The sequence below is a fragment of the Grampus griseus genome (assembly GCF_964374135.1).
Source record: "Grampus griseus genome assembly, chromosome: 8".
Taxonomy (NCBI): domain Eukaryota; kingdom Metazoa; phylum Chordata; class Mammalia; order Artiodactyla; family Delphinidae; genus Grampus; species Grampus griseus.
Window position 1 is genome coordinate 27,082,762 of NC_139002.1, and position 22,697 is coordinate 27,105,458.

Below are 22,697 nucleotides of genomic sequence, written 5' to 3' on the forward strand. Positions count from 1 at the left end.
CTTCTACTTAAGCAGATTCTCGTTGTGTTTGGGATTACAGGATTACAAATCTCATAAATAACTTCATTCAAGCCATGAATTAGACATTATAATTTAACAGATTATTTACTTAATGATCTTATTATATAATTAAATAATGATCTATGTTTTATGATTTATTTTGTTGTTCATGACACTTTGCAGTCAGCACAAGTGGCTAAAAAACAGTTTATGTATTCTGGAGGTCTTCCTAACCTGCCATCTTCTTCAAATCCAGAAAACAGTAAAATGAACCTTCATTCTTTGCCATGTGGAAGGACAAGTTTCAATCTAGATTTCTGCACATTTTTGTGGGAAGCAGACATATTATTAGGGCTATTTCTGGCATCAACCCAAACATGGGATTTAGAATTTTCTCCTTGACTCCCTCCTTTAATCCAACCACAAATACCAGTCTGTGGCATGTAGGAAATTTTAATCTGCAGGTCATGGGAAAAGGAATACATCAAACATTGCATACCTACAATGGAAAAATCATATGCCAAACATTCCTGTTCCTGTAAGCTCTTTTGGCCACCCAATCCTATTGGCCTTTTACCCAATTTCTGCTCCCTTAATGTCTCCTTTTTCCCTAATCTTTTATTTTTCCTCATTCTTCAGTCCACTTTTTCACCCAAAGAAAATGAAATTAAAGCAAGATAAATAAATGCGTTATTCTTATTTCATGGAAAATAATTTATCTCTCTCTTGTTTTTTGAGATACAATTTCCAAATCTCATCTCTTGCTCTTCATAATTTATCAAAATCTTTTCTTAAAGAGCAGCTCTCTTTTGAAAATATTACTGGTACTAGCTGTTTAGAAAATATATAAACATACTACTGATTACATTTGCATTTGGTTTTACAAATGCTAAGTACTCTAGCCTGCTGGACTATGTGAAATTAAAAACTGTTTATGAATGTGCATGAAAAAGCACACTTTTCATGCAGCATCATATTGATAAATATAAGGCAAATGAATCTGTGCAATTTCAATTTGTCTTTTCAGAAACTCTCCTAGATGTTACTTTTCATTTAGTTCTTATTAACACTTTATTGATTTTGAAAATTGGGATAGTCTATTTTCTGGGAAAGCTATTAGACCATTTTTTTCACTGATACTGACTATATAAAGTTGTGTTTATGCACTGACAAATATATTGAACACCCACTATGTGCTATGCCTTAGGGAAATGGAATGAGTTGACAGTTGATAAGTGGGAGACCAGGGAGCAACCTGAAGCAAGCCTGAAACAAGTGTAGTAACAGTGTGGCATTTTCAATTAGTAGCTATTGAATTGAGTGTAGCAAAGTGGTTCTCCTGAGGGCTCTTTATATCTTTCATATGTGGTCATCATGTACTAGCTGATATAGTTTCAAAATTGGCTTTTCCTAAAATGTTCAGGAAATTCTGCCCTGGATGGTGATCATGCTTGCTTGATAATTAAGTTCTTTACTTTATGGAACTAAGGTTTTTAGCTTAAATGTTTTTAACTTAGACATACATGTTTTAAAATCACATTTCCTAGCTTTATAGCATTTCCTCAGATTAGATAGATATCACTTTTTACTAAAGTCAAATTTAAAATTTTGTTTTTGGCAAAATTATTCTATAAGGAACACAGAAATTGAAACATATAATAGTATTACTAATATAGAAATAAAACTATAAGAAATATAACTTCTTAAATTTATATCACTAATCCACTCTGTGACTTAAATGAAAGCTATTTTTAGAAGCATGGCTAAAACCTTAATCACCTTATGATAGTTTCTCTAGCTAAACAAATTACTTCATAGCTAGATACAATTACATGGAATACCTTCTTATCTGATCAGAAAATTAATCAGATCATATATATTTTTTTAGTGCTGTAGACAATGAGGTAGACAATGCCATGAAATCAGCCAACCTTCACTCTTCACTTTGACTCACTATATACTTAACACACACTGTTAATGAGGAAAAGACTGTTAATGATGAAAGATGTTGTCTTTTTTTGCTTCTATTAAATTAATTCAATTCAATTCATTCATTCATTCAACAAATGTTTATTAAGCACCTACAATATGCCAGGCACTGTGCTGGGTGCTGGGGATACAACTGTGAACAAGATAGACAGTCCCTGCCCTCAAAGAGCTTACAGTCTAGTAGTTAAACAGACAAGTACACAGGCAATTACAATGCAGTATGGTAAGTGCTGTGATGGGGACAAAACATCAAAAGGACACCTAACTCAGTCTCATGGGCAGGGGCTGGTAGATAGTCATGGAAATCTTCCTGGGGCAGGTAAAATATGATTTGAGTACTGAAGAATGTGTACCAGTGAATCAGGTAAAGAGGAAATAGGGAAGTGTTATAGTTTGAGGAAATAGAAAATGCAGTGTCCCTGCTTTTGAGGTTCATTTATGGGCAGCAGAAGTTGGGTAGAGGGGAGAGAATTCATGGAAGAAATAAGTAAGGGCCAGATTATAAAGCAATTCATTTGCTTTGCTCAAGAGCTTGCAATTTTTCCTGAGGGAACTCTATGTGTGTGTGTGTGTGTGTGTGTGTGTGTGTGTGTGTGTGTAAGCTATCAGATTTGCACTTTTTAAGATTGCTCTTACTGCAGCACAGAAATTGAATGGGGGACGAGAATCTTGAGAGTTGAAGCAAGGTGATCAGTCTTTCAACTTTTCCAATTTTACCTTCCATGATATCACACCCATTTCTCTTCAGCTCATATACTCCTTAAACAATCCATTGACAAGCCAAACTTTGGGTCACTGCTCACCTATAAGGTTTTTAACACCTGTAAAAACTCCACCTATGAAAACTCAACTCATCCTTCAAGGCCAGACTTCCAAAATCATCCTATCTTGTGCTTTCTGCCAAGATCTCTAAGTATTGTATGTTTATCTGTGTTATGGTACTTATTATTTCAAATGATCTAAACCTCCTTTTGAACCAAGTTAATTTAATCCCTACATAACTAAGGTGATTTTTGTAAATAAACATGTATAATTTTCAACAAAGACTAATTCTTCATACGTTGTCTACCACAAAATATTATTAGTGCCTTCAAATTATTTAAATGGAACAATGGGAATGGGGAGAGAAGCCCAAGAGACACATTATTTTATGCAGCAAAATACAGCCAAGTAAAATTTCAGTACATAATTACCAGGTATGTTGCTGTTATGACAATGATTCATTCCCCAATTTAAATACTCCATCTTTGACAATTTAACTGCTAATGAAGCAAAGATCTGTTAAAAAGAGTAGCTTACTATGCAAAAATAATAAGGGCTTGCTACATTTTTAAATATGGCCCACAATTTACTTCTACAATCCCACCTATAGTCTTACAATTTCTCAAATAACTTTTATAATGATAAGAAAAAACTTTAAGCTCTGTAAATATTTTAAGAATGTCTGTTGTTTATTCTTTTTGGTGGGTACAAAAACCACAATTTTGTACACAGAACAAGATTATAAATAATATAGATAATATGAGTGACCCGTAGTCTCTTCTGAGTCTACATTGTGGACTGATGATTTTACTTTAAAGTTGTCTTCATTTTGTTTTTGTTCCTGGTAGTGAGACAAATGTAATCTGTGGACACTGATTCATGTGACAGAGTGAAGGTTACAGCAAACAAGAAGATGACCAACAACTTTTATTTTAAAAAAGTCTCTAAAGTTTCTTACAGTGGTGGCATTTATTTCAATTATTGCAATGTATTGTTCCCTAAGATGGTTAGAAAAAAGAATTGTGTTGTCCTCTACCGAATTTACGTCAGTTAAAAAGCAAGCATGTTTCAGTATTTGTTTTCTCCAAAGTAAGTGTAAATACTTCCTTTAAATTTTTTCACAGGATTTACATGTTTGTTTATTATTTTCTTATCAGAGTTTAGTGATTTTGTTTTCTTGGCTGGATAGTCTTCCATTGAATATATGGGTGTTCTGGAGACACAGGTTAGCATATTCATTGACTTCTGTAACTATTTTATCCCTTGGAGTGAAGACTGAGGCCTTTCTGAGCAAGAACTTCACAGTTTAATGTGCTAACTCGCATGTCTGATTAGTTTTTAAGTTCACTCAAGTGAAATCTTTGCTGTTGATACACCCATCCCAGCTCCCCCCACCCACTCCCCCCCAAAAATTCTAAATTTTGAGTTTTCCTGATATAAAATCTGAGTTTGGGTTTCCGAGCTGAGCTCATGCACATGTTGCTGCTGCTGATGTTCAGCGCCTTAGGATGTACTTCCCGCTCTCAGCCAAAGGATTGGTTTGCGAAGACCTGCACTTAGCATGTCCCTCAGGGCTGCGTTTCCATCAGTCACCAACACAGTTTAATTAAGGCACTCAATTATTTTTTTGGTTTTTATGGTAGGTCTGATGCAATGACAGCCAATCCTGAACTTTGTCTAATTGCAGTTCCAGTGTGTACAGCCTTTGGGCAGTCGGGTGTCAAGACGCGGCCATTTTCACCTACACTCCCAGTGATGGATAATCTGGCTTTGTTTCTTATGGCTTCAGAAAAGGTCAGCTGGGTTGCATGGAAAGGAAACAGAAAGAATGTGGAGTGTTACAATATTTCTGTCTTTTCAACAAAATATGACACAACAAACACCAAAATATCAATAATTAGACATCTGCATTTTTTCCATATTCTTCTGGTCATATGAAAACTGCTTATCACAGGAAAGAAAAGCTCAACTACCTGGAAGAATAAATCACTCTAGAGTTTGTGGTCCTATCTGTTTAAGAACTAATTCTAAAATCATAAAACAAGATTTTGTTTGGCAAATCTGGGCAGGACACATCTTTCAACTTGCTGCACTCTACACCCTGGTATTTCTAGTCCAACTTAAAAGCTTCTTTAGGTTTGACAACATTCTTTATTTGGATCTTTTTTTCTTGTTATAAAATGTCTTAACAGTTAAATGATTGTACTTTTAAAATTGTGATGAATTGTCTAACCAAACTATATATATATAGACTATTTATGACAGATATTCCTGTCTTCAGAACACAGATCTATCCACAGATACTTTCATTCATTCACAGCAGCTATAGATATGACCCAGAATAGGACAATTAGTGACATAAAGTTCATTCTATGCCTACTATGGAAGTTAAAGTTCATATTTTAAGAAGCTTTAAGTGGTTAAAGGGAAGTGCACTGAAAGGGGGCATGTTTCAATGCCTCATTGAACGGTCATCACTGGGGAAGTTCCCGGATTGATGTTATGGGGTCAGGTCTCATTATATTCTTGTTCTGTCATATTAGGTAGAAGGTAACAATACTACACTGAGGAGAAACAGGCAGTGTTATTATGAAAATCTACTTGCTGTTCATTCATTGCCTTTAAATTCTTTCTAGTAGCTGAAATTTAATGTTAAAATCTTTCTAGTAGCTGAAATTTAATGTTAACTCAAGAAGAAATAAGGTAAAGGAGATATTCCCTAAGTTTGTTGTGGCTTATCATAACTTTCTCATAACTCATATTGTGTCTTAATTCCCTGTTGTGAATTTAAGTTTACCTAATTCTTTAGGAAATTCCATCCCTGTATTTATTCTGCCTTGTAACTTAAATATTAGAATAATGATGTATTAAATATGAAATAAAAATTGGATTAGAAACTGTTATAATGAGAAGGTTTTGAGATCAGTTACCCTAATAACTTCAGAAAGTTGAAGTCAAATTGCTACTGATGTATGTATGATAAACACTGAGGTCATTATTATAGTTCACCTTTAGTAAACAGTCTCAAAAATTAAATTTTACTTATCTTTATAATCAGGAGTCAGGAGACAATCTCTATAGAAATTACTCATCCCTAAATTAAAACAAACCAAGATGACAGTCTGACTTTGTTTCTTCAGATTCCCTTTCAACATTTAATATTAAGTAAAATAATTATTTTAAAAAATCTATTAAAGTTTTTTGAAGAGGAAATATTAAAATATAATTAATAAGAGCATTGTGATTTTTTCAGAAAGCTTTTGCCATAAAATCTATTTTTTTTCCCTTTATTTTCTTGATTGCCTTTATGAGGAAAAGAAAATATCAAAACAGGAAGTATTCCATGTACTCTCAAGTAATCTCTCCTTCTCTATGGATTAATGCAACTGAGTGTTAATAAGTCTTTGACAACTTCTTATTCTCTCTTTAAATCTTAGTATTCTTAGTTCTCTGCATTCTTATTTCCTATACTTATATCTTCTGCTTCTTACATAAAATGTCGTTTCTATTAATCTTTGTGTGACCCTGCTGAGACTACTCAAACTGGAAAACTTTCTTATAAATTTACCCTATAGTCTGGTTCTGGTTCTGGTTGGATGTTATGGCCAATGGCTGTGACCTTAATTAGGTGTTCCCTTGAGGGATGATCACTTTTAAAGTAGACATTCAGGTTTTGTTTTTGAAATTCTGATACAATATTATCTAAATTATCAGTCATTTTCATAATTATGGTCAATAGAATTTTTGAAAGGAAAAATCCATTTAATATGGGAGTACAATGGAAAATGCTTGCTCTCAAGTCTTCTCTACAGAATCAGATCATTTCATTTGCTCTGAATGCCATTAAGTCTTTTAAAAAGTCATATGGATATGAATGCTTTATTTATTTATTTATTTATTTATTTATTTATTTATTTATTTATTTATTTATGCGGTACGCGGGCTTCTCACTGTTGTGGCCTCTCCGGCTGTGGAGCACAGGCTCCGGACACGCAGGCTCAGCGGCCATGGCTCACGGGCCCAGCCGCTCCGCCGCATGTGGGATCTTCCCGGACTGGGGCACGAACCCGTGTCCTCTGCATCGGCAGGCAGACTCTCAACCACTGCACCACCAGGGGAGCCTGAATGCTTTATTTTTATTTGAAATTTATTGTCTTAAAAGTTCAGCTCTAAAGGCAATTCATGTGATGAACTGCAGTACTAGGTTCTGACTCCAAAAACATTTATTACATGTGAATTTTATGTACATAACCTGGGAATTCATATCTCTTTCTAGCAATTTCCCAGAACTTTGTATTGAACTAGCATCCATGAGTATTTCTAGAATTTTTCTAGAATGCATTTGCTATGCTAAAGAAAACTTTTAAACGATATCTTATGAAATTCATCACAGAATGAAGTCCAAATAATTGTCTCTGAAAACTTCTCAGATATTGTTTTTTGCAGTTCGGGAAAAATCTCTCCACAATTCTATAAATATTAAGTTGAAAGCATTACTATAATGGCTAAGAAAGCTTGACATCATCATAATTTGTTGTTCTGCTATTAGAAGACATACTCTAAACATTCTGATCTGAGTGAATTGAGGATTTTGTTCTCAATTCTTTTTCACAAAATTTGGAAAGAACCACTTTGGGCTTATCTATGTACAGTTGTACTCAGTCACTGATTTCTAGATTATGGATAAAAGCAATTAGATCTTGGTTAAAGAGGGATGGCTTTTGCTCTTTGCTTTAAGAGACTAACAAGTATTTCAATAGCTTTTTTTTTTGGCCATGCCACCAGGCTTGTGAGATCTCAGTTCCCTGACCAGGGACTGAACCTGGGCCACAGCTGTGAAAGCCCGTAATCCTAACCACTAGGCCACCAGGGAACTCCCTCAATAGTTTTTTTTACAAATAAATATCAAAATCAAGCATGTTTACCTGGCATAACCTCAGGTATACATCTTATTCTTATAAAAATTATATTGGGTTTGACTCTAGGGTGCCTCAAGCACTAAGTGTCTCTTGGGAGTTCAAAGTTTCATTTATCATTGTTAATAGAATGGCCATTATATATAATTTCAGAAAATGGAATTTAGATACCCGACTTTAAGAAAAGCAACAACAAATGCTTCCAGATCTTATTTTAAAATGATTTTCTATTATCAGAGGGAAAAAGTACTAGACATTTAGTCTTAAAAAAAATGACCTCCATCCTATATTTTACTGAATGCTTATAATTTTTTATTGTCACATGATGAAAGGGTGTAAGTGGGACTGATCTGGCTTACTTAAAAGCAATTGAAATGAAAACAAAAGTCAATAAATACTCACTGCAATTTTTATTTTTACTGTGTCTCTCCTAATGAACATATATTGCTGACATCTTTGATGGAGAAATTGCCTAAAATGCCTGTTCACCTTAGTGATGCTGTGAAAATAAAAGTTGAATTTCATCTAATAAATGTGGATTGTAGTCAATATTCTGATGATCACTCCTGCCTAAAGGTCTGACTCAAGGACTACTGCCAGATGAACAAATAGCAGGGTTTCACTCTTTAAAAATATAGAAAGATGGCTAATGTATATAAAACAAATTAGAATAGGAGCTAAAATTCATTGAGTGCTTACTATGTGCCTTGGAGATTTTACATATATTTTCTCAGAAAACAACACAACCTTATTAAAAATAGGCAACTGTCTAGGCTTTGATCATTTGAAACAGGTTTTATGCTTACTTTGTTAGCATTTACCTTAAAACTAGTTTGTTCCAGAGAAGATTAGCCTGTTCTGTGTACAAGGAAACCCAGATCTAATTTCAAATTTCTCCCAATTTTCAGGTAGAATATACTGTTTAAAACATTTTACAGAGCAATTCTGGAAGTTTGTTTTAGTCTTTTGAACACTTTCAATGCAGATATCTATTGGCAACATAAAGTTTCGAACAGTACATCTGCAGCCAGAGAAAACTGAACAGTGCACTGAAGTTTTCAAAAATGTAAAGCTGTAAATTAGAAGCAAGCAATACCACCACAGACAGGTCACAACACTGCATTTACAGAATGCATCACCCACTCACTGTAGTAGGCCCTAAGTCCTACCCCTAAATTTTAATACTTTCGGTTCCATATACGTTGTAACCTTCTCTATAGGTTGCTAAATTCTGGGTATTCTGCGAGGAAGTTGGGTTAAAAGTCTGTGCACTCTTTGCCACCTTCATTCTCTTCGCTTCTGCCCTGGACTTGTAACAGAACTCTATCAAAGCCACCAGCATTGCCAAGCCCAAGCCGCCAACCAGAATGTAGAAGACGCCTGCTACGTTGCTCAGGCTCAAGGCACTCGTCTTGTCCTGGGGGGGATAAAGACACTTGAGTTAACTGTGCAAAGTCACATCCAGAAGATGAAAGAACACATGAAATCCAAACAGCTAATTAAAGTAAATGCTTAATTTAACCTGAAATTATTTAACATGTATAAGTCACTGGTGTAGCTTTATGGATTTAAACATAAAGCTTATAGGTCTTGGCAGAAGTGAAGTTATGATGATTACCAATAAATTGTGTGTAATTACATTCAATAAAATCTATAACATTTATCATTGCTAAATATACAATGAAAACCACTATACTTAGCCATATATAAGCATAGGCAGAAGTGGGCTTATTATTGTTAAGTTTGAAAATGACATTTTAAAAACCCAATTACATGTGAAGGAAACCTCTTTTGGCTTTCCCTCCATTAAAACATTTTTAATGTTTGATATTTCTTTTGAATAAATTTAACTGCATGCTTCCTACTTAAAGAACTAAGGGACTTTAAGCTAGCAGTTTCACATTTTGTTCATCATGACTTTACCAAATACATGCAAATAGTGTGCTAGGGTATATGTTATTTGTTCTTTTAGTCACATCTGTTTAAGAAATCTCCTGGAAAGTGTCAACTTTAACATATTATATACTATTTAGGAATAACTATATATGCAACACATTGGAAACTTTTTAAAAAGGTACTTTAAAAATATACAAATGTTTCCACGGTCAGTTGAGAACTAAATTATTTATGGACAGATTTATAACTATTTTTATTGACTTTAAAATATGATTCCATTTCGCTTAAAAATGCTTGATCAGTTAATATTTTAGACATATTATTCTCCAGAGATTTAGAATACATATTATTTCATAATAAATTCAGAAATAGTCTGAAATATGGAAGCATATAATTGCAATTAAAATTGTAACAAGAATTCATAATTTTTCATAAATTGTAAATATATGTTATATAACATTATTTGAATAAGTATTTTGGGTAGACTACCTGAAGGATGCCCCGTGGTCAGCAGTGTGTTTTGTGCAAGCTTAAATAGTTTTATTAGGAGAAGGTTTAATTTTAAAAATTACTATGTACACTGTTCTCTTAGCCATAACATCAACTGATTGGACCAAAAATTTAGGGTAACTTCATTTTAAAAATAATCACTCATTAAGTACTTTTGCTTCTCTAACTTTACATAAGGGCTTGAAATAGCTATTTCATTATTTGGCCAAGCTTTTCTCATTCCACTCTGGTTCAAAGGCAGACAAAAGTGATTAAAACACGGGGAGAAGCCTGAATAGAGATCAGTTAACATTACTTTGTCTCTTTCTTAAATTAACTGAGGTTCTCTTATATATGTAAGTCACTTATTTAATGTCGTAGAATAACCAATAATTTTTTTCTTTCTAAAAGAAGATACAGGAAAAAATAAATGAAGATTTCAAGAATCCTCAACAATGCCTTTCAGGCATTATGTCCTATTAATTTGTGCAGGTGTTTAGATTCACTGATAAATTGTTACATTTTTTTCTTTAAATGAAAATATAACTGTTTGTAACACTATTTTCATTTGTACTCAACATGATCAGGCCTATAGGTTTCTGCATTGTTCTAAAAAAAATTCATGAATGAGATCTTAGAAGCTGAAGATATTATTTGTAAACATTGATTTATTAAAATAATTTTTCTAGAACAGAATTGGAAGGTTTACTCTGTTTATCAGAACAAAAATATAATAGGTCATCTTCAAACTAAAGTGGAATGCTTGGCAAAATGGTGACAAAAGACTGAACTCCTGAATAAAATATATTTAATATTTAAAATATTCTTTCTGTAGATGACTGCTGATCAATTCCCCATTTCCTGTTCTGAGAATACATCAGTTCTTGAAATAATACATTTCATGGTCTTTGCCTCCAAAACAAACAAAAACCAAATCCAAAAGCACTATTTTTATTAGTGGTACGTATATTTGAGAATAATATAGGAATTCTATTATTTTATATATTTTTACAGTTAATTTGTTTATTTAAAAGCCTTAATATTGGGGAGCAGTTTGCAATTTTCTGAGAAGCTACTCCCTTTGGCTTAAATCTATGACATTAGCTTCTAGTTTAGGCAGTGTATAGAGAAACATTTAGTTTTTACTGTTTCCATATACTCTTGACAATTGCTCCCATTTACTGCTTTGTGAGCACAAGAGGAGGCCCCGAACTGCAGCGACTGACCTTGCTTCCAGAGTCCTTGGGTCCACATTCACCTTTATCGTACCACCATTTGTTTTTCAGCTTGTCTAAGACGCCTGCCTCACTGAGTTTCAAAACGGCAAGGTTTACAGGAGTTCTTCACGTGGAAAATAACATAAATAACATTATATATGTTATTTTATGTTATTCAAGTAAAACTACATTAGAATCGCATGGCAAAGTGACAGAGCAGAGGCCACAGTAGGTGTTATGTCTTGTACTGTAGGCCCAGGTTTCAAATCAGACATAAAACTGGGGCCTGCTCCATCGCTTTAGGTAACAGGCACATACTGCTAGGGACGATTTTTAAATAAAATGTATGCAATTACTGTGAATCCAAAACTATTAGCCTGGATTGGGTTTCTTGAGCATTTTCAGTTTTCCCACCATAAACGTGGAGTCATTCAAAGTCCAGAAGCTCCTTTTTTTCTTTCAAAATTAATGGAAGTGGCTATAGGTTGACAGGCTTAAAATAGAAGCTAGGTAGGACTGGTTTCATTTCTTGCCGGCATTATGATTCAGCTAGTGGAATTTTACTCTATGCCTTAAATGTATGGCTACAGTATCCATCATTAAATTGACTCCTTTGCCACTCTCATCCAAGACCTAATTGAAAGAGGAAGGTGAGTCAGGTGTTACTGACAAAGGGCCACCTCATGCAGAGGAAAGTCCTTATAAGACAAATATGTAAATCATTAGTTTAAAGTATAAGCCCATGCTGATATTTTCCTTCTGAATTGCAGTATTTAACTTAAATAATATCACCAGAAATAATTTTCATCTATCTTGAGTCTACCATATGAATATATTCTAAGTATAAAGTGCAGTAATTATAATATATTCTATAAATTCTTAGAACAAATACATGATAGGTTAGGGGTAACCAAGATTTTTATAAACAGACAAACTCCTCATACTATAAAATTCCATTTTTCTTTTCTACTGTCTTTGAGTCCTTCAATACTAAATATTATACAAGGAGTCTCAGAGAGGAAAGTTTCACTTGTCAGTCAGTGTCAGTGTTCTGAGGAACCTAAGAATTCTTCTGGCTTTCATTCCCATGTTAACCTCTGTGTGTGTAGAATAAAGCCTAAAAAGATGGATGGGAAGCAGTAACGCCTAGGATCTTCTGTTGTTACTGTTTTTGTGGTTGTTTGGTTTTCGTTTCTTTTTGCTTTTACATTCGGAGAGAGACTCCTTGCATTCCTCTTGACATTTTTAAGGCTGCCACAATCATTTTGTCTGGCTGTATCTCCTAATGCTTCACTTCTTCTAGGAAATATTGAGTGCATTTGGAGAAACACAGCATACATTTATTTGGTTACCAAGGGATTAATTCTATGAACCTATCTACACAACTAGGTAATGCATTAATAATTATGGTGATGATGATTCCTAACATTTACTGAGCACTCACTATGTACCAGGGACTATTAAAAATATTTTACATGTTTAGTTACTATTATCACCTGTATTTTACAAATGAGGAAACCAAAGCACAGAGAGGTTAACTCATCTAGTCAGCTAGGAAGTACCTGAATCAGGGTTTGTAATGGTCTGTGTAATTGAAAATATTAACAACAGAAGACTTAGGAAATAGGGGTTTCTGGTTAATTGAGTTTTCTGATTAACAGTTAAACTAAAATCCATTTTTTTTGGTACTGTTTTTCTGAAAAAAGTTTCTAAAATATAAGTTTTTGTTTATCTGGTTTCTGAATTCAATTAAATTTTTGTATCAATGTCAAAGATCTTACAAGGTTTATTGTTCAATTTAAGCATATGCACTTGCCACATTCATAAAATATTATATTGTTTTTTGGATTAAAATCTAATGTCAGCATGATTTAATGCTTTGTACTAAAAACCTGAGTTTGGGTGTGGGGTGAGGATTATGGTTAATTGGGGTCCTTGGTTAGCCCCAGTTAATCTAGATTTTACTGTCTATAACCTCCCCACCCCCACATTACATCCCCCACTTCCATTTATGAAATGATTGTTACAAAACTACACCTGAGGGTTGGTTGGTGAACTGTGAACTCCTTGAGAATAGAAGCCACATCTCATTCATCTTTGTAAAATATTTACAAGGATATCTGACTCAGGGTAGGGGCTCTGTAAAATTATTACATTTAAATTATTCTGAATCCAGAACAAGCATTTTTGTTTAACTGATACTAAGGGTTTTTAGGTCCCCAGGCTAGCTCACCAAAGCCTTTTTAACGCACGTGTAAAGTACCTTATATTAGTCTATATTGTACTTCTTGCATGGGTTGTGCGGGGAGGAGGAGGACTTAATGCTGAAAAGAGAAGGAAAATGAAAGCAGTTTCCTTAAAGTTTCTTATAGATGGGACAGCTATTTTGAATCCAAAAATATGGATTAAATCAGCGGTCCCCAACCATTTTGGCACCAGGGAACAGTTTCATGGAAGACAATTTTTCCAAGGGGTCGGGGGAGGGATGGTTCAGGTGGTAATGCTGGGGAGTGGCAGATGCAGCTTATCACTCGCCCAATGCTCACCTCCTGCTGTGTGGCCTGGTTCCTAAGAGGTTGCAGACAGGGTTGGGGACCCCTGGATTAAATGAAGACTGCCTTTGACTTATCTCTCTTCCTTCTTAAGGACCATTTCTCCTACCTGCTTCATTTTCCCCTTGCCTCTTTGTCCATTCTGCTATTCACTCCAGTAGTCTGGTTTTAGAGGATAAGATTAGATTGGAATTTTGAATAATAGATATTTATTAACAACCAAGCTTAATGGTCAACTGGTGGAATGTCAGGCACTGAGCAAGAAATTCATTACTAGGAGAGTCCTTCTCCAGGGGTTAGCTTCCCTTACTGGTCTTTGTTTACAACATTTTTTCCTGCTTATGAATGCATATGTTCCATAATAATCCCTTTATTATTGCATTGGTTTCCATGGCTGGGGAGAAGGCCATTTGCAAGTATAACATATTTTAAAGTCAGGAATGGACTGTATTCTTCAAAATGCCAAATTAAAAACTGGGTATTGTGAGATTTACTATAATTCCTAAAGAACTCATTATTTGGTAACAACATTTACAAAATGACTTAAATATGAATATCCACATCCATGAGTATGCCTATTTTTATATATATAGGAGGAGAATAAAGTATAAAACAAACAGAAAAAACTCAATAATTTTGTAGATATTATTAGCATTATGGGTCATTGATGATTACAAGTATTGCCAAAATTTCCAACTAGAACCTGGATTAAACAACTCACATAAAAATTGGCATAAAATTCTGTGTATCATTTGTGCTCAGACTAAATCATATCAGATTAATCAAAGGGGATATGAGTTTTAGACTTTGCAATGAAACTTTTAAATTGGTTCATTGCCAATTAGTAAATTTCTCTTATTCACAAGAATGAGTATGAATTTCTTATGACCATAAAAAAGGCCACAGCACAATAACATTCAAAGGAGTAATTTTTCAAACAAATTCATCCCCTCTCAAATCATGCCTTTCCACTTTATTTCATTTAACATACCAGACCTTTTCCCTTATTTCTTCTGTGGAGCCTCTGGCCTAGGGCTGCCTTGGTCATGCTCTGGGAATGGCTATCAGTTGAGTGGGGAGGCTAATTATTTTGTGAACTGGAAGCTGCCACTGTGACTCCAAATAATTCAGTTGTTGATTATATTAAATCAATCAATCAACAGTGGGTATTTCTTCTTTTACCCATAGATATTGGTGCATAGCCCAGGTAAAACAGAACTTTAATAATGTGCTGCTGTATGGAAGGCTGGAGATGTCTTTCCTTGTTATAATCCTGTAAATGACAGGTGGGTCAATTAGCCCCTCATTGGAACATATTCATGTGTGGTACAGCTTTCCATGCTTTCCCCCCTTTGCCAGATGAATCACTGTTAGGAAAGTTAATTTTTTCCTACTAAGATTCTTTATGTCAAGATCACACCAGATGATTTGTATACTTGTGCTGAGATCACTGAGTGTGCATTTCACACAATGTGCCTTGTAGATAAACTGGCAGTATTTAATTTTCTCTTCTGCGTTGGCTTTATACTTAGCAAAGGCTTAAGAGCCAGCCTCTTCCTCCAATTCAGCGCTTTTCCTCCTTTCACCTCTTTCGATAAAGATCAGGCCAAATGGAAGGGGTAAGTTTAAAAAGAAAATCAGTCACCCAAAGGAGCTACAGAACAAAAATTTAAAAGCAGCAACTATCTCCTGGTAATTTACTTTGATTCTAAGTTAGGTCAGGCCATTTAAAATACCACCTTTTAAAATAAATGCAGAGTAGGGTATTATTATTATTACCTATTCTATTGGTGATAAATATTATATCAATATACAACCGACTAGAAATATTTTTCTAGTGTGAAAACAAAATTCCTGAGGGAAAATAGAACATACTGTAATTATATATGTAATTAACATACATTTTATGTTAATTTTTATAACATTTTAGAAAATGACTCAAAATATGAAATAACATTTTAGAATGTCATCTTATAGTTCATGTTTGGTGAAAGTAACAGGTGAAAGTACAGGAATAAGCAGTTTGATTTTTGAAAACTACAAGGTTAGCTTCATATATTTATTTGGTGTCCATTATGTACCAATGTTGGATGCAAACAGATTAAAATTCAATTGAGTTGTCCAATCCCTTATTTAAGTAAAGTAAAATGACTTTTGTTACATAGATTTTTCCATTATGTGTACATTTCTGCTTCTGCTTGCTTATTTTTCTCTGGAAAGAGTCTAAGAGTCTTTAATATACACTAAAACAGGAATTCATTATTCATTTTTTGTGGAAAATTTTATCTGTTAAGCAATATTATACTTTGTTTATATTTGTGATAAAAATAAAAATTTGCAAACAAAGTTTTTCTAATTGAATAGAATATCTTCAGTTTTGTTTTCTCTGGTCTTATTAGAGTACATTTTCTTACATTTCTAATTTGCATAGAGGATTAGATTATTAGTGTAAATGAGCAATTTTCTATTTATGTGTGTATATTATTTACGTATTCATATTTTTATGGAAATGATCAGAACATTCTAGGTAAGTTGGGGCTCCAAAATATAAAAGAGTTAATACTTCTGAAGAAAACATACGGTTGCTGTCTTGAATGGAGGTGTCTTAAAGGGGAACCATCTCAGAAGAATCCCTGATGACTCTCTCTAGCTTTTCTCTGCTTTTTTTCTCCAGGGACTCAGATTCTCCCACAGGATAGGAGATGGATGATCAGAATTGGGTCCACACAATTCTGTGTCTCCTCCTTTTTCATGCCTCCTTCTGCGGCCAGAATATTCATTTTGCAAAGTTTATTTTTTCTTCTCCTGCAACAGGGCTGTCTATAAGATGGAAATATACAAGTAAGCTGAATTTGAAAGGCTTTTCAGATCAGGATCGAGGGGGAAGTTACCAGCATTGGAAGAGGTTGAGGTTTGCAGCCTCCTTGACAGATATACCCTTTTTAAACAGAGCATAATTCTCTGGGTTTGGTGGCCAGGCAAGTGAGAGAATTTGTAGCCCAACCAAGAACCTGAAGATGAGCAGGACTACTTGTTTTGGGCAATTCTCTAGAATTTAAAATAAAGAGTGTATATTTAAAATTTTTCAATGTTCTTACATACCAGTTGAAAATATGTAAGGAAAGAAAATTCAGTCAGAATATTCCCATCACTGGATTGGTTTTCTTTATGTCTATCCACAGTGAAGAAGAGTTCTGGAACACTAGTTAATAACTTCTGCTTAGAAATAAAAGCAAAACATTATTTTATGAAGCTGGAAATAAGACAGGGATGCAGTAAAGATAAAACTGAGTTGGTCTTATTTTTGTAGCCGGATATTTCTTTAGTTTGACCCATTATGGAAGGCAAAAACTGTCTAGTTCATATGATTACCTTTGATTTGTTATATAACTTGCTATTTAATGGAAGCCTGAGAGTTTTAAGTGGAGAAATGTCTTTCTGGTAGGTACCTGATTTAGTGGAGTCAGATTATTGTTATTACTTAAAAACATTTCGTGGCAGCTCTTTTCGTGAGGAAAACAAGACAGACTGAACTTCTCTGTTCTCTCTCCTCTTCGCTAATTGCTCTTTCAAAAGCCTGCTTTCCAAAACGAAGGTTCCTAGGACTATGTCTGATCCATAACTTCTTCAGAGCCAGAGATTTTCAGTGACTATTTTAGTTAGGTTTGTTAGTGTGTCCCCAAATTGATATTGTTTGCAAATATTTTTGCTTTGACAGTAATTGCATACTTAAGTTTGTGAAGGGACTTGACTAGCAACTTCAGTGGTATTAGTAGGTCTAAATTATGTCTCCCAGCAGATGCACCTATTACTTTACATACTGTTTACCCGCTTTTGGTGACATTGAGGCTAACCTTGGAGTCACCTCCCCCGCTGCCACATTCTCCTTTGTCGTACCACCATTTGTTTTTCAATTTGTCCAAGAGGCCTTGTTCATTCAGTTTTAAAACTGCGAGGTTAACAGCATTTCTTGAAACGATAAAACATATTTTGTAAGAAACTGCACAGCTGTTAAGATGTTAGAAGGAATGAGGATTTAAGCTCTTTTATAAGCTTCTCCCGGACGCTAAATAAACCTCTCATTTTGTCATCCTGCAGCCCCTTCCACCAGGCAATTGTAGTTTCCTTCAAAGTGTATTAAACCTGTAGCATTTGGTGTTGTTCACTTTCACAGTTCATTTCTTGTCAAGTAACTGACATCAACATCAACCAATTACATGGATTTTTTTTTTTTTTTTTTGCAAAACAGTAATAAACTTGAATTTACTAGTAATTGACAAAGAATTGTGTCTTGAATTCCTTTGCCTCTAAGAATGTCAACCACCGGTAAGAGACAAATGAAAATTCATTCCCAGAAGGAAAAACATAATTGCGTAAACAAATCAGCAAATCAGCCACTAATTTTTGTGTACAGATTTTCTGACAACAAAGAGTATGGCTTAATTATTATTCCTTTTATTATTTGTGTTGGTTCAGTTTCCTGGGCTGGAAGTCATAGAATAGTCAAGAGAAATGTAGTAGCAGCTCTCAGGGAGCTTATATTTGAATTTCGTGTTGATTCTTAAAGTCACTAGATGCTATTTAGAAACCAGGATCATATATCCAATTTGACTGTTTAAATTATGTAATTAAACCACAGGAAGTCATGCTGCATTTGATATGGACTTCGCAAACAAACACTAGATTAGATTTCCTCCATGTTTATCTCTTTAGGGGAATAAGGGTAGCACATTCTAATTATTCTCTAAAAGGATTAAAAAAATGTGTCATGGGTTTTGCCTCCCATAAAACAAAGCAACCTCATGTTAATGAGTAGCATTTGAACATTGATTTGCAAGTGAAATATCATTTAGTTGATTAATAAAAATGTCACATTTCACCACAAATCAGCCTATTAATGTATTTATTCTTTTAAAATGTTTTTGTAATATTTCAGGTAAATGATGTGCATTTTCCAGTGTTGTAATGGTCTGATCCACTTGGAGAGTAAACATTTCCCATGAGTAAACCACACACTTTGAGAGGATTAACACTTTTTTTTTTTTTTTTTTTTTGCGGTACGCGGGCCTCTCACTGTTGCGGCCTCTCCCGTTCCGGAGCACAGGCTCCGGACGCTCAGGCTCAGTCGCCACGGCTCACGGGCCCAGCTGCTCCGCGGCATGTGGGATCTTCCCGGACCGGGGCACGAATCCCTGTCCCCTGCATCAGCAGGCGGACTCTCAACCACTGCGCCACCAGGGAAGCGCAGGATTAACACTTTTTAAAAGTTAGACTACCATTTATTAAATGCTAAGTAAATAATTAGCTGTCCCCACATTTCCAAGTAAGTCCCATGTTAGTGGTGTAAAATAATTAATATACTTCCTGAAGTGAACAATACCAAGTTGTCAGTTTAATCACCAAAAGGACCAGACTGAAATCTAGGGATGAACGAATATTCAGTGAAGCTAGAGTCATCTATTTTTTTAAAATGCTGTTGGGAGAAAAGGGTTGTTTTAATTTATTTTACGTCCATAAGAAGCTAAATATATTTGTCTTTCAATGAAGTGAAGCTAACAACTAAAGTTTTCTATTTTGGAGAAAATTAGTTTTATAATCCACTTTAGTCTTAAACATTTCTATTAGATTTTTTTCCAATAAAGTGGTATCCCAATTATTTTATATGTTGATTTAGACCATTCCTTTGATAAAACTAAAATCATTTCATGAGAGGGTTATTTAACATGGTTACTAGCCATCTAGTATATCTAAAGACAGTTTCTAAAGATAAACATATCTAAAGACAGTTTCACAGCACAATAGAAAACAAAAAAGCAAAATTAAAAAATGGATAAGGAAAAAAAGCTTTATGTTGAGAAAACTGTTTGGAATAAAGCTTTCTACAAAGTTATTCTAAGGCATTGTCTTTCTAACAACATCTAATAGGCCATGTAAAAACAGTTCAGTTTCACACTGCTATCCTTATATATGTGTGTGTATGTATCTATATTTGGTTAATATAATATACTTGACCCGTAGGTAAGTCACCGCCCAGTTCACAATCCACATTTTCCTGTGGTCCTTCAATAGAATTCACATAATACTATCACATGTAAAATTTACTTTTACTTAATGAAGTAAAATTTTACTTTTCTTAAATGAAGGCACTTTGTAATTAATATTTAGAGACAGTCTTTAGGATTTCAAAATTTCTTTGCCTATTAAAAGTGCCTGCTATTTTCTACAATTGTCTGACTAAAGATGTAATTTCTCTATGTAATCAGTTTAAGTCTAAAGGCATCCTTAGATTGCTATTTAAAATGCAGCATAAACCACATCTGTAAGGACTATTTGAACATCTGTTCTATTTTATAGAATGCATCACTTTTACATGTTATTAATAAGAATCATCAACTGACTTTTAAAATGTACATAAAGTTACTTTACTCAGTTTTCTAGACTAGTTTAAAAAGTATTTTTTATCCAGGCAAAAAGAAAAAGGAACCCTGAAGGAATAATTACAAGCAAGCCTAAGGAAGTCATAAGGAGTCAGGTAAATAAGGCACATAGACAGCAGATCCTTGCTGCAGCACATTTTACTATTACTTTGGAATCCCCTTCATACATTTCAGACATAGATTTTGAAATCTATGTCAGAAACTCATATTGATGATAAGGATATTCTTGTCCTGATTAAGCATCAGAGAAGCCATAATAGTAATCTGCCAAGCAGATAAAAGAAAGAAGAAAAATATTGTGGGCTATTTTTTACATTAATTATTCCTTTCATTCTATTAAATGCAGCTTTTACAGAATAAACTCAATCGAAATGGATTGCTTTCATTTAAAAATGGAAAGAGAGGAAGAAACAACAATAAGTGATCATATTTTTGCTGGAAGTGTAAATAAACCACATTTGAGAGCCCAGGTATGTTGACAGTGACCTTTTATAGACTGCAATAGGACCCAGGTAACATACTTATTTGCCTTTTCCTTTTATAACTTAGGGGAATCCTAGGTAAGAAAAACCCCACTCCAAATAGCTTTTTTCATAGTGGTGAGGTGATGGAGAACTTAATTCAGGCCTGGAACAAAAATGCTCACCTGGACAAATTCCAGGACCTCTGGAAAAATTCCAGGAGTTTTTACTCCTGCAATCATTCAGTTGAGTTTGAGACTATGAAAATCCATCTCTCCTTGCCCTAGCATCTGGGACCCATTTTTGTTAACTAAACAAAAGCTTTAGAATGGAAATTAACAGACCTAAACTTTTTCCATTTATTAATTTTGGGTAAATTAGTGCAAATTAAGATTTTCTTGTTGAAACCATGCTCAATTTAAGCTAAGATATTTATCTCTTACTCTCTACATTTCCGTAAATAATTTATCATTAAATTCTATAGATTTAGATATGCTTTTATGTTTACTTTATGCCTCACTCATTGTATTTACTTCTAGACCATAATTCTTATAGTATAATTTTTTCTGTTGGTGAGATATTAAAGTTTACATCTGATGAAATGTTTACCTATATAAACAGAGAAATTTTTAAAAGTTTGTTTAGTAAAGTATTCTTATGATTTCCTGGATTTGAGAATATTATTGTAAAGGACTGATATACAAGCCTTAGACTTAGTCATTGTTTGCACACAAGATATTCAGGGTATATATAATTTGTAGAATAAATAGTTTCCAATATTATATTTAGTCTGGTTAAAACAAATTCAATTACATTTCACTTAGTAGGTTGAACACTTCATTATTGTCCCTGATATCAATAATATATGGACCTAATGGATTTTATTTGTCTAAACTACTGTGTAATTTTGCTAATGCTTTATTATCCTTATAAAAAAGGATCCATTAATTATATACACATGAGAAAGTCTCTTTAGTTTTAGGCCTGTACTCTTTTAACTTGAGTGTTCTCTTCATACTAAACTCTCTATAAAATTTAAAGATCAGGTGTTAAAATGTCCAGAATATTTACCTGAATGATGCTAGAAAGTTTTTTTGTAGTCCTGATACATTTTAATATATTTTTTAAAAACTGAAAAATTATGTGAATCAACATGCAATTGTGTAAAACACATAAGAAAATCCTTTAAAACCTGCAAAGGATATTGGTAGATAATTTATGCAGGAAGAAGTACAAAATCATATAAAAATAATTCAACCTTACTTGGAATTAAACTAATGTGAATTAAAGAAATGCAAATTCATTTTTTTGCTATTCATATTGGCAAAGATAAAAGTAAGGATAATATTCAATACAGTCAAGGATTTAATGTCCTAATACACTGAAAATAGAATTTAAACCAGGAAAGAAAATAATATGGTTTTATACAACAAAAACTAAAAAACAATTCTTACCCTTGAAAATTATTGACAATATTGAAAATTATTGATAATAATTCCTCTATGAGGAATCAATCCTAAGAAATTAATCAGTGATGTTGACAGAGTAACATAATAAATGTTATAGTATATTTATATAGCAAAACGCTGAAAGCAATTTATATGCCCAACAGAAAGGGAGAAGTAAGTAGACTTTAGTGTACAGCAGTGGTTTTCAAGCTTGATCTGAGTGTCAGAACCACTTATTACAAATACAGATGCTCAGGGCTAAACTTGCTGTATCAGAATCTTCTGCTGTATCAGAATTAGGGCAGTGTATCTACATTTTCGCAAAGTTCTTGAGGTGTTAGTATTGGTAAGCACCAATAATCCATATGACTGAATGTTTAACAATCATTACGTGATTTTAATGACCAGGGAAATGCTTAATGTTGAGTGAAAAAAAAGAAAAAAATTTGTATATTCATTGTGATCTTCATTTGAGAAAAACATATATAATGTTTATATGTATATATATATATATATATTAAAATGTTAAT

The 22,697-nt window shown here is 33.7% G+C and overlaps 1 protein-coding gene across 2 annotated transcripts in view; it reads right to left on the bottom strand.

Annotated features, from left to right (window-relative positions):
• Positions 1-4,385: 4,385 nt before the first annotated feature.
• The window catches only part of GRIA4 (glutamate ionotropic receptor AMPA type subunit 4), a gene marked incomplete at both ends in the record, with an annotated part of 512,633 nt that continues 494,321 nt past the window's right edge, over positions 4,386-22,697 (bottom strand). The window contains 3 exons of one of the 2 annotated variants that reach the window (XM_082660213.1): positions 4,386-4,550; positions 8,950-9,084; positions 11,279-11,393. In XM_082660213.1, the coding sequence (XP_082516339.1) occupies positions 4,386-4,550; positions 8,950-9,084; positions 11,279-11,393 (415 nt within the window). Of the gene's footprint in view, positions 4,551-8,949; positions 9,085-11,278; positions 11,394-17,675; positions 17,791-22,697 lie in introns of both variants that reach the window. The other variant, XM_082660214.1, reaches the window with a different exon arrangement.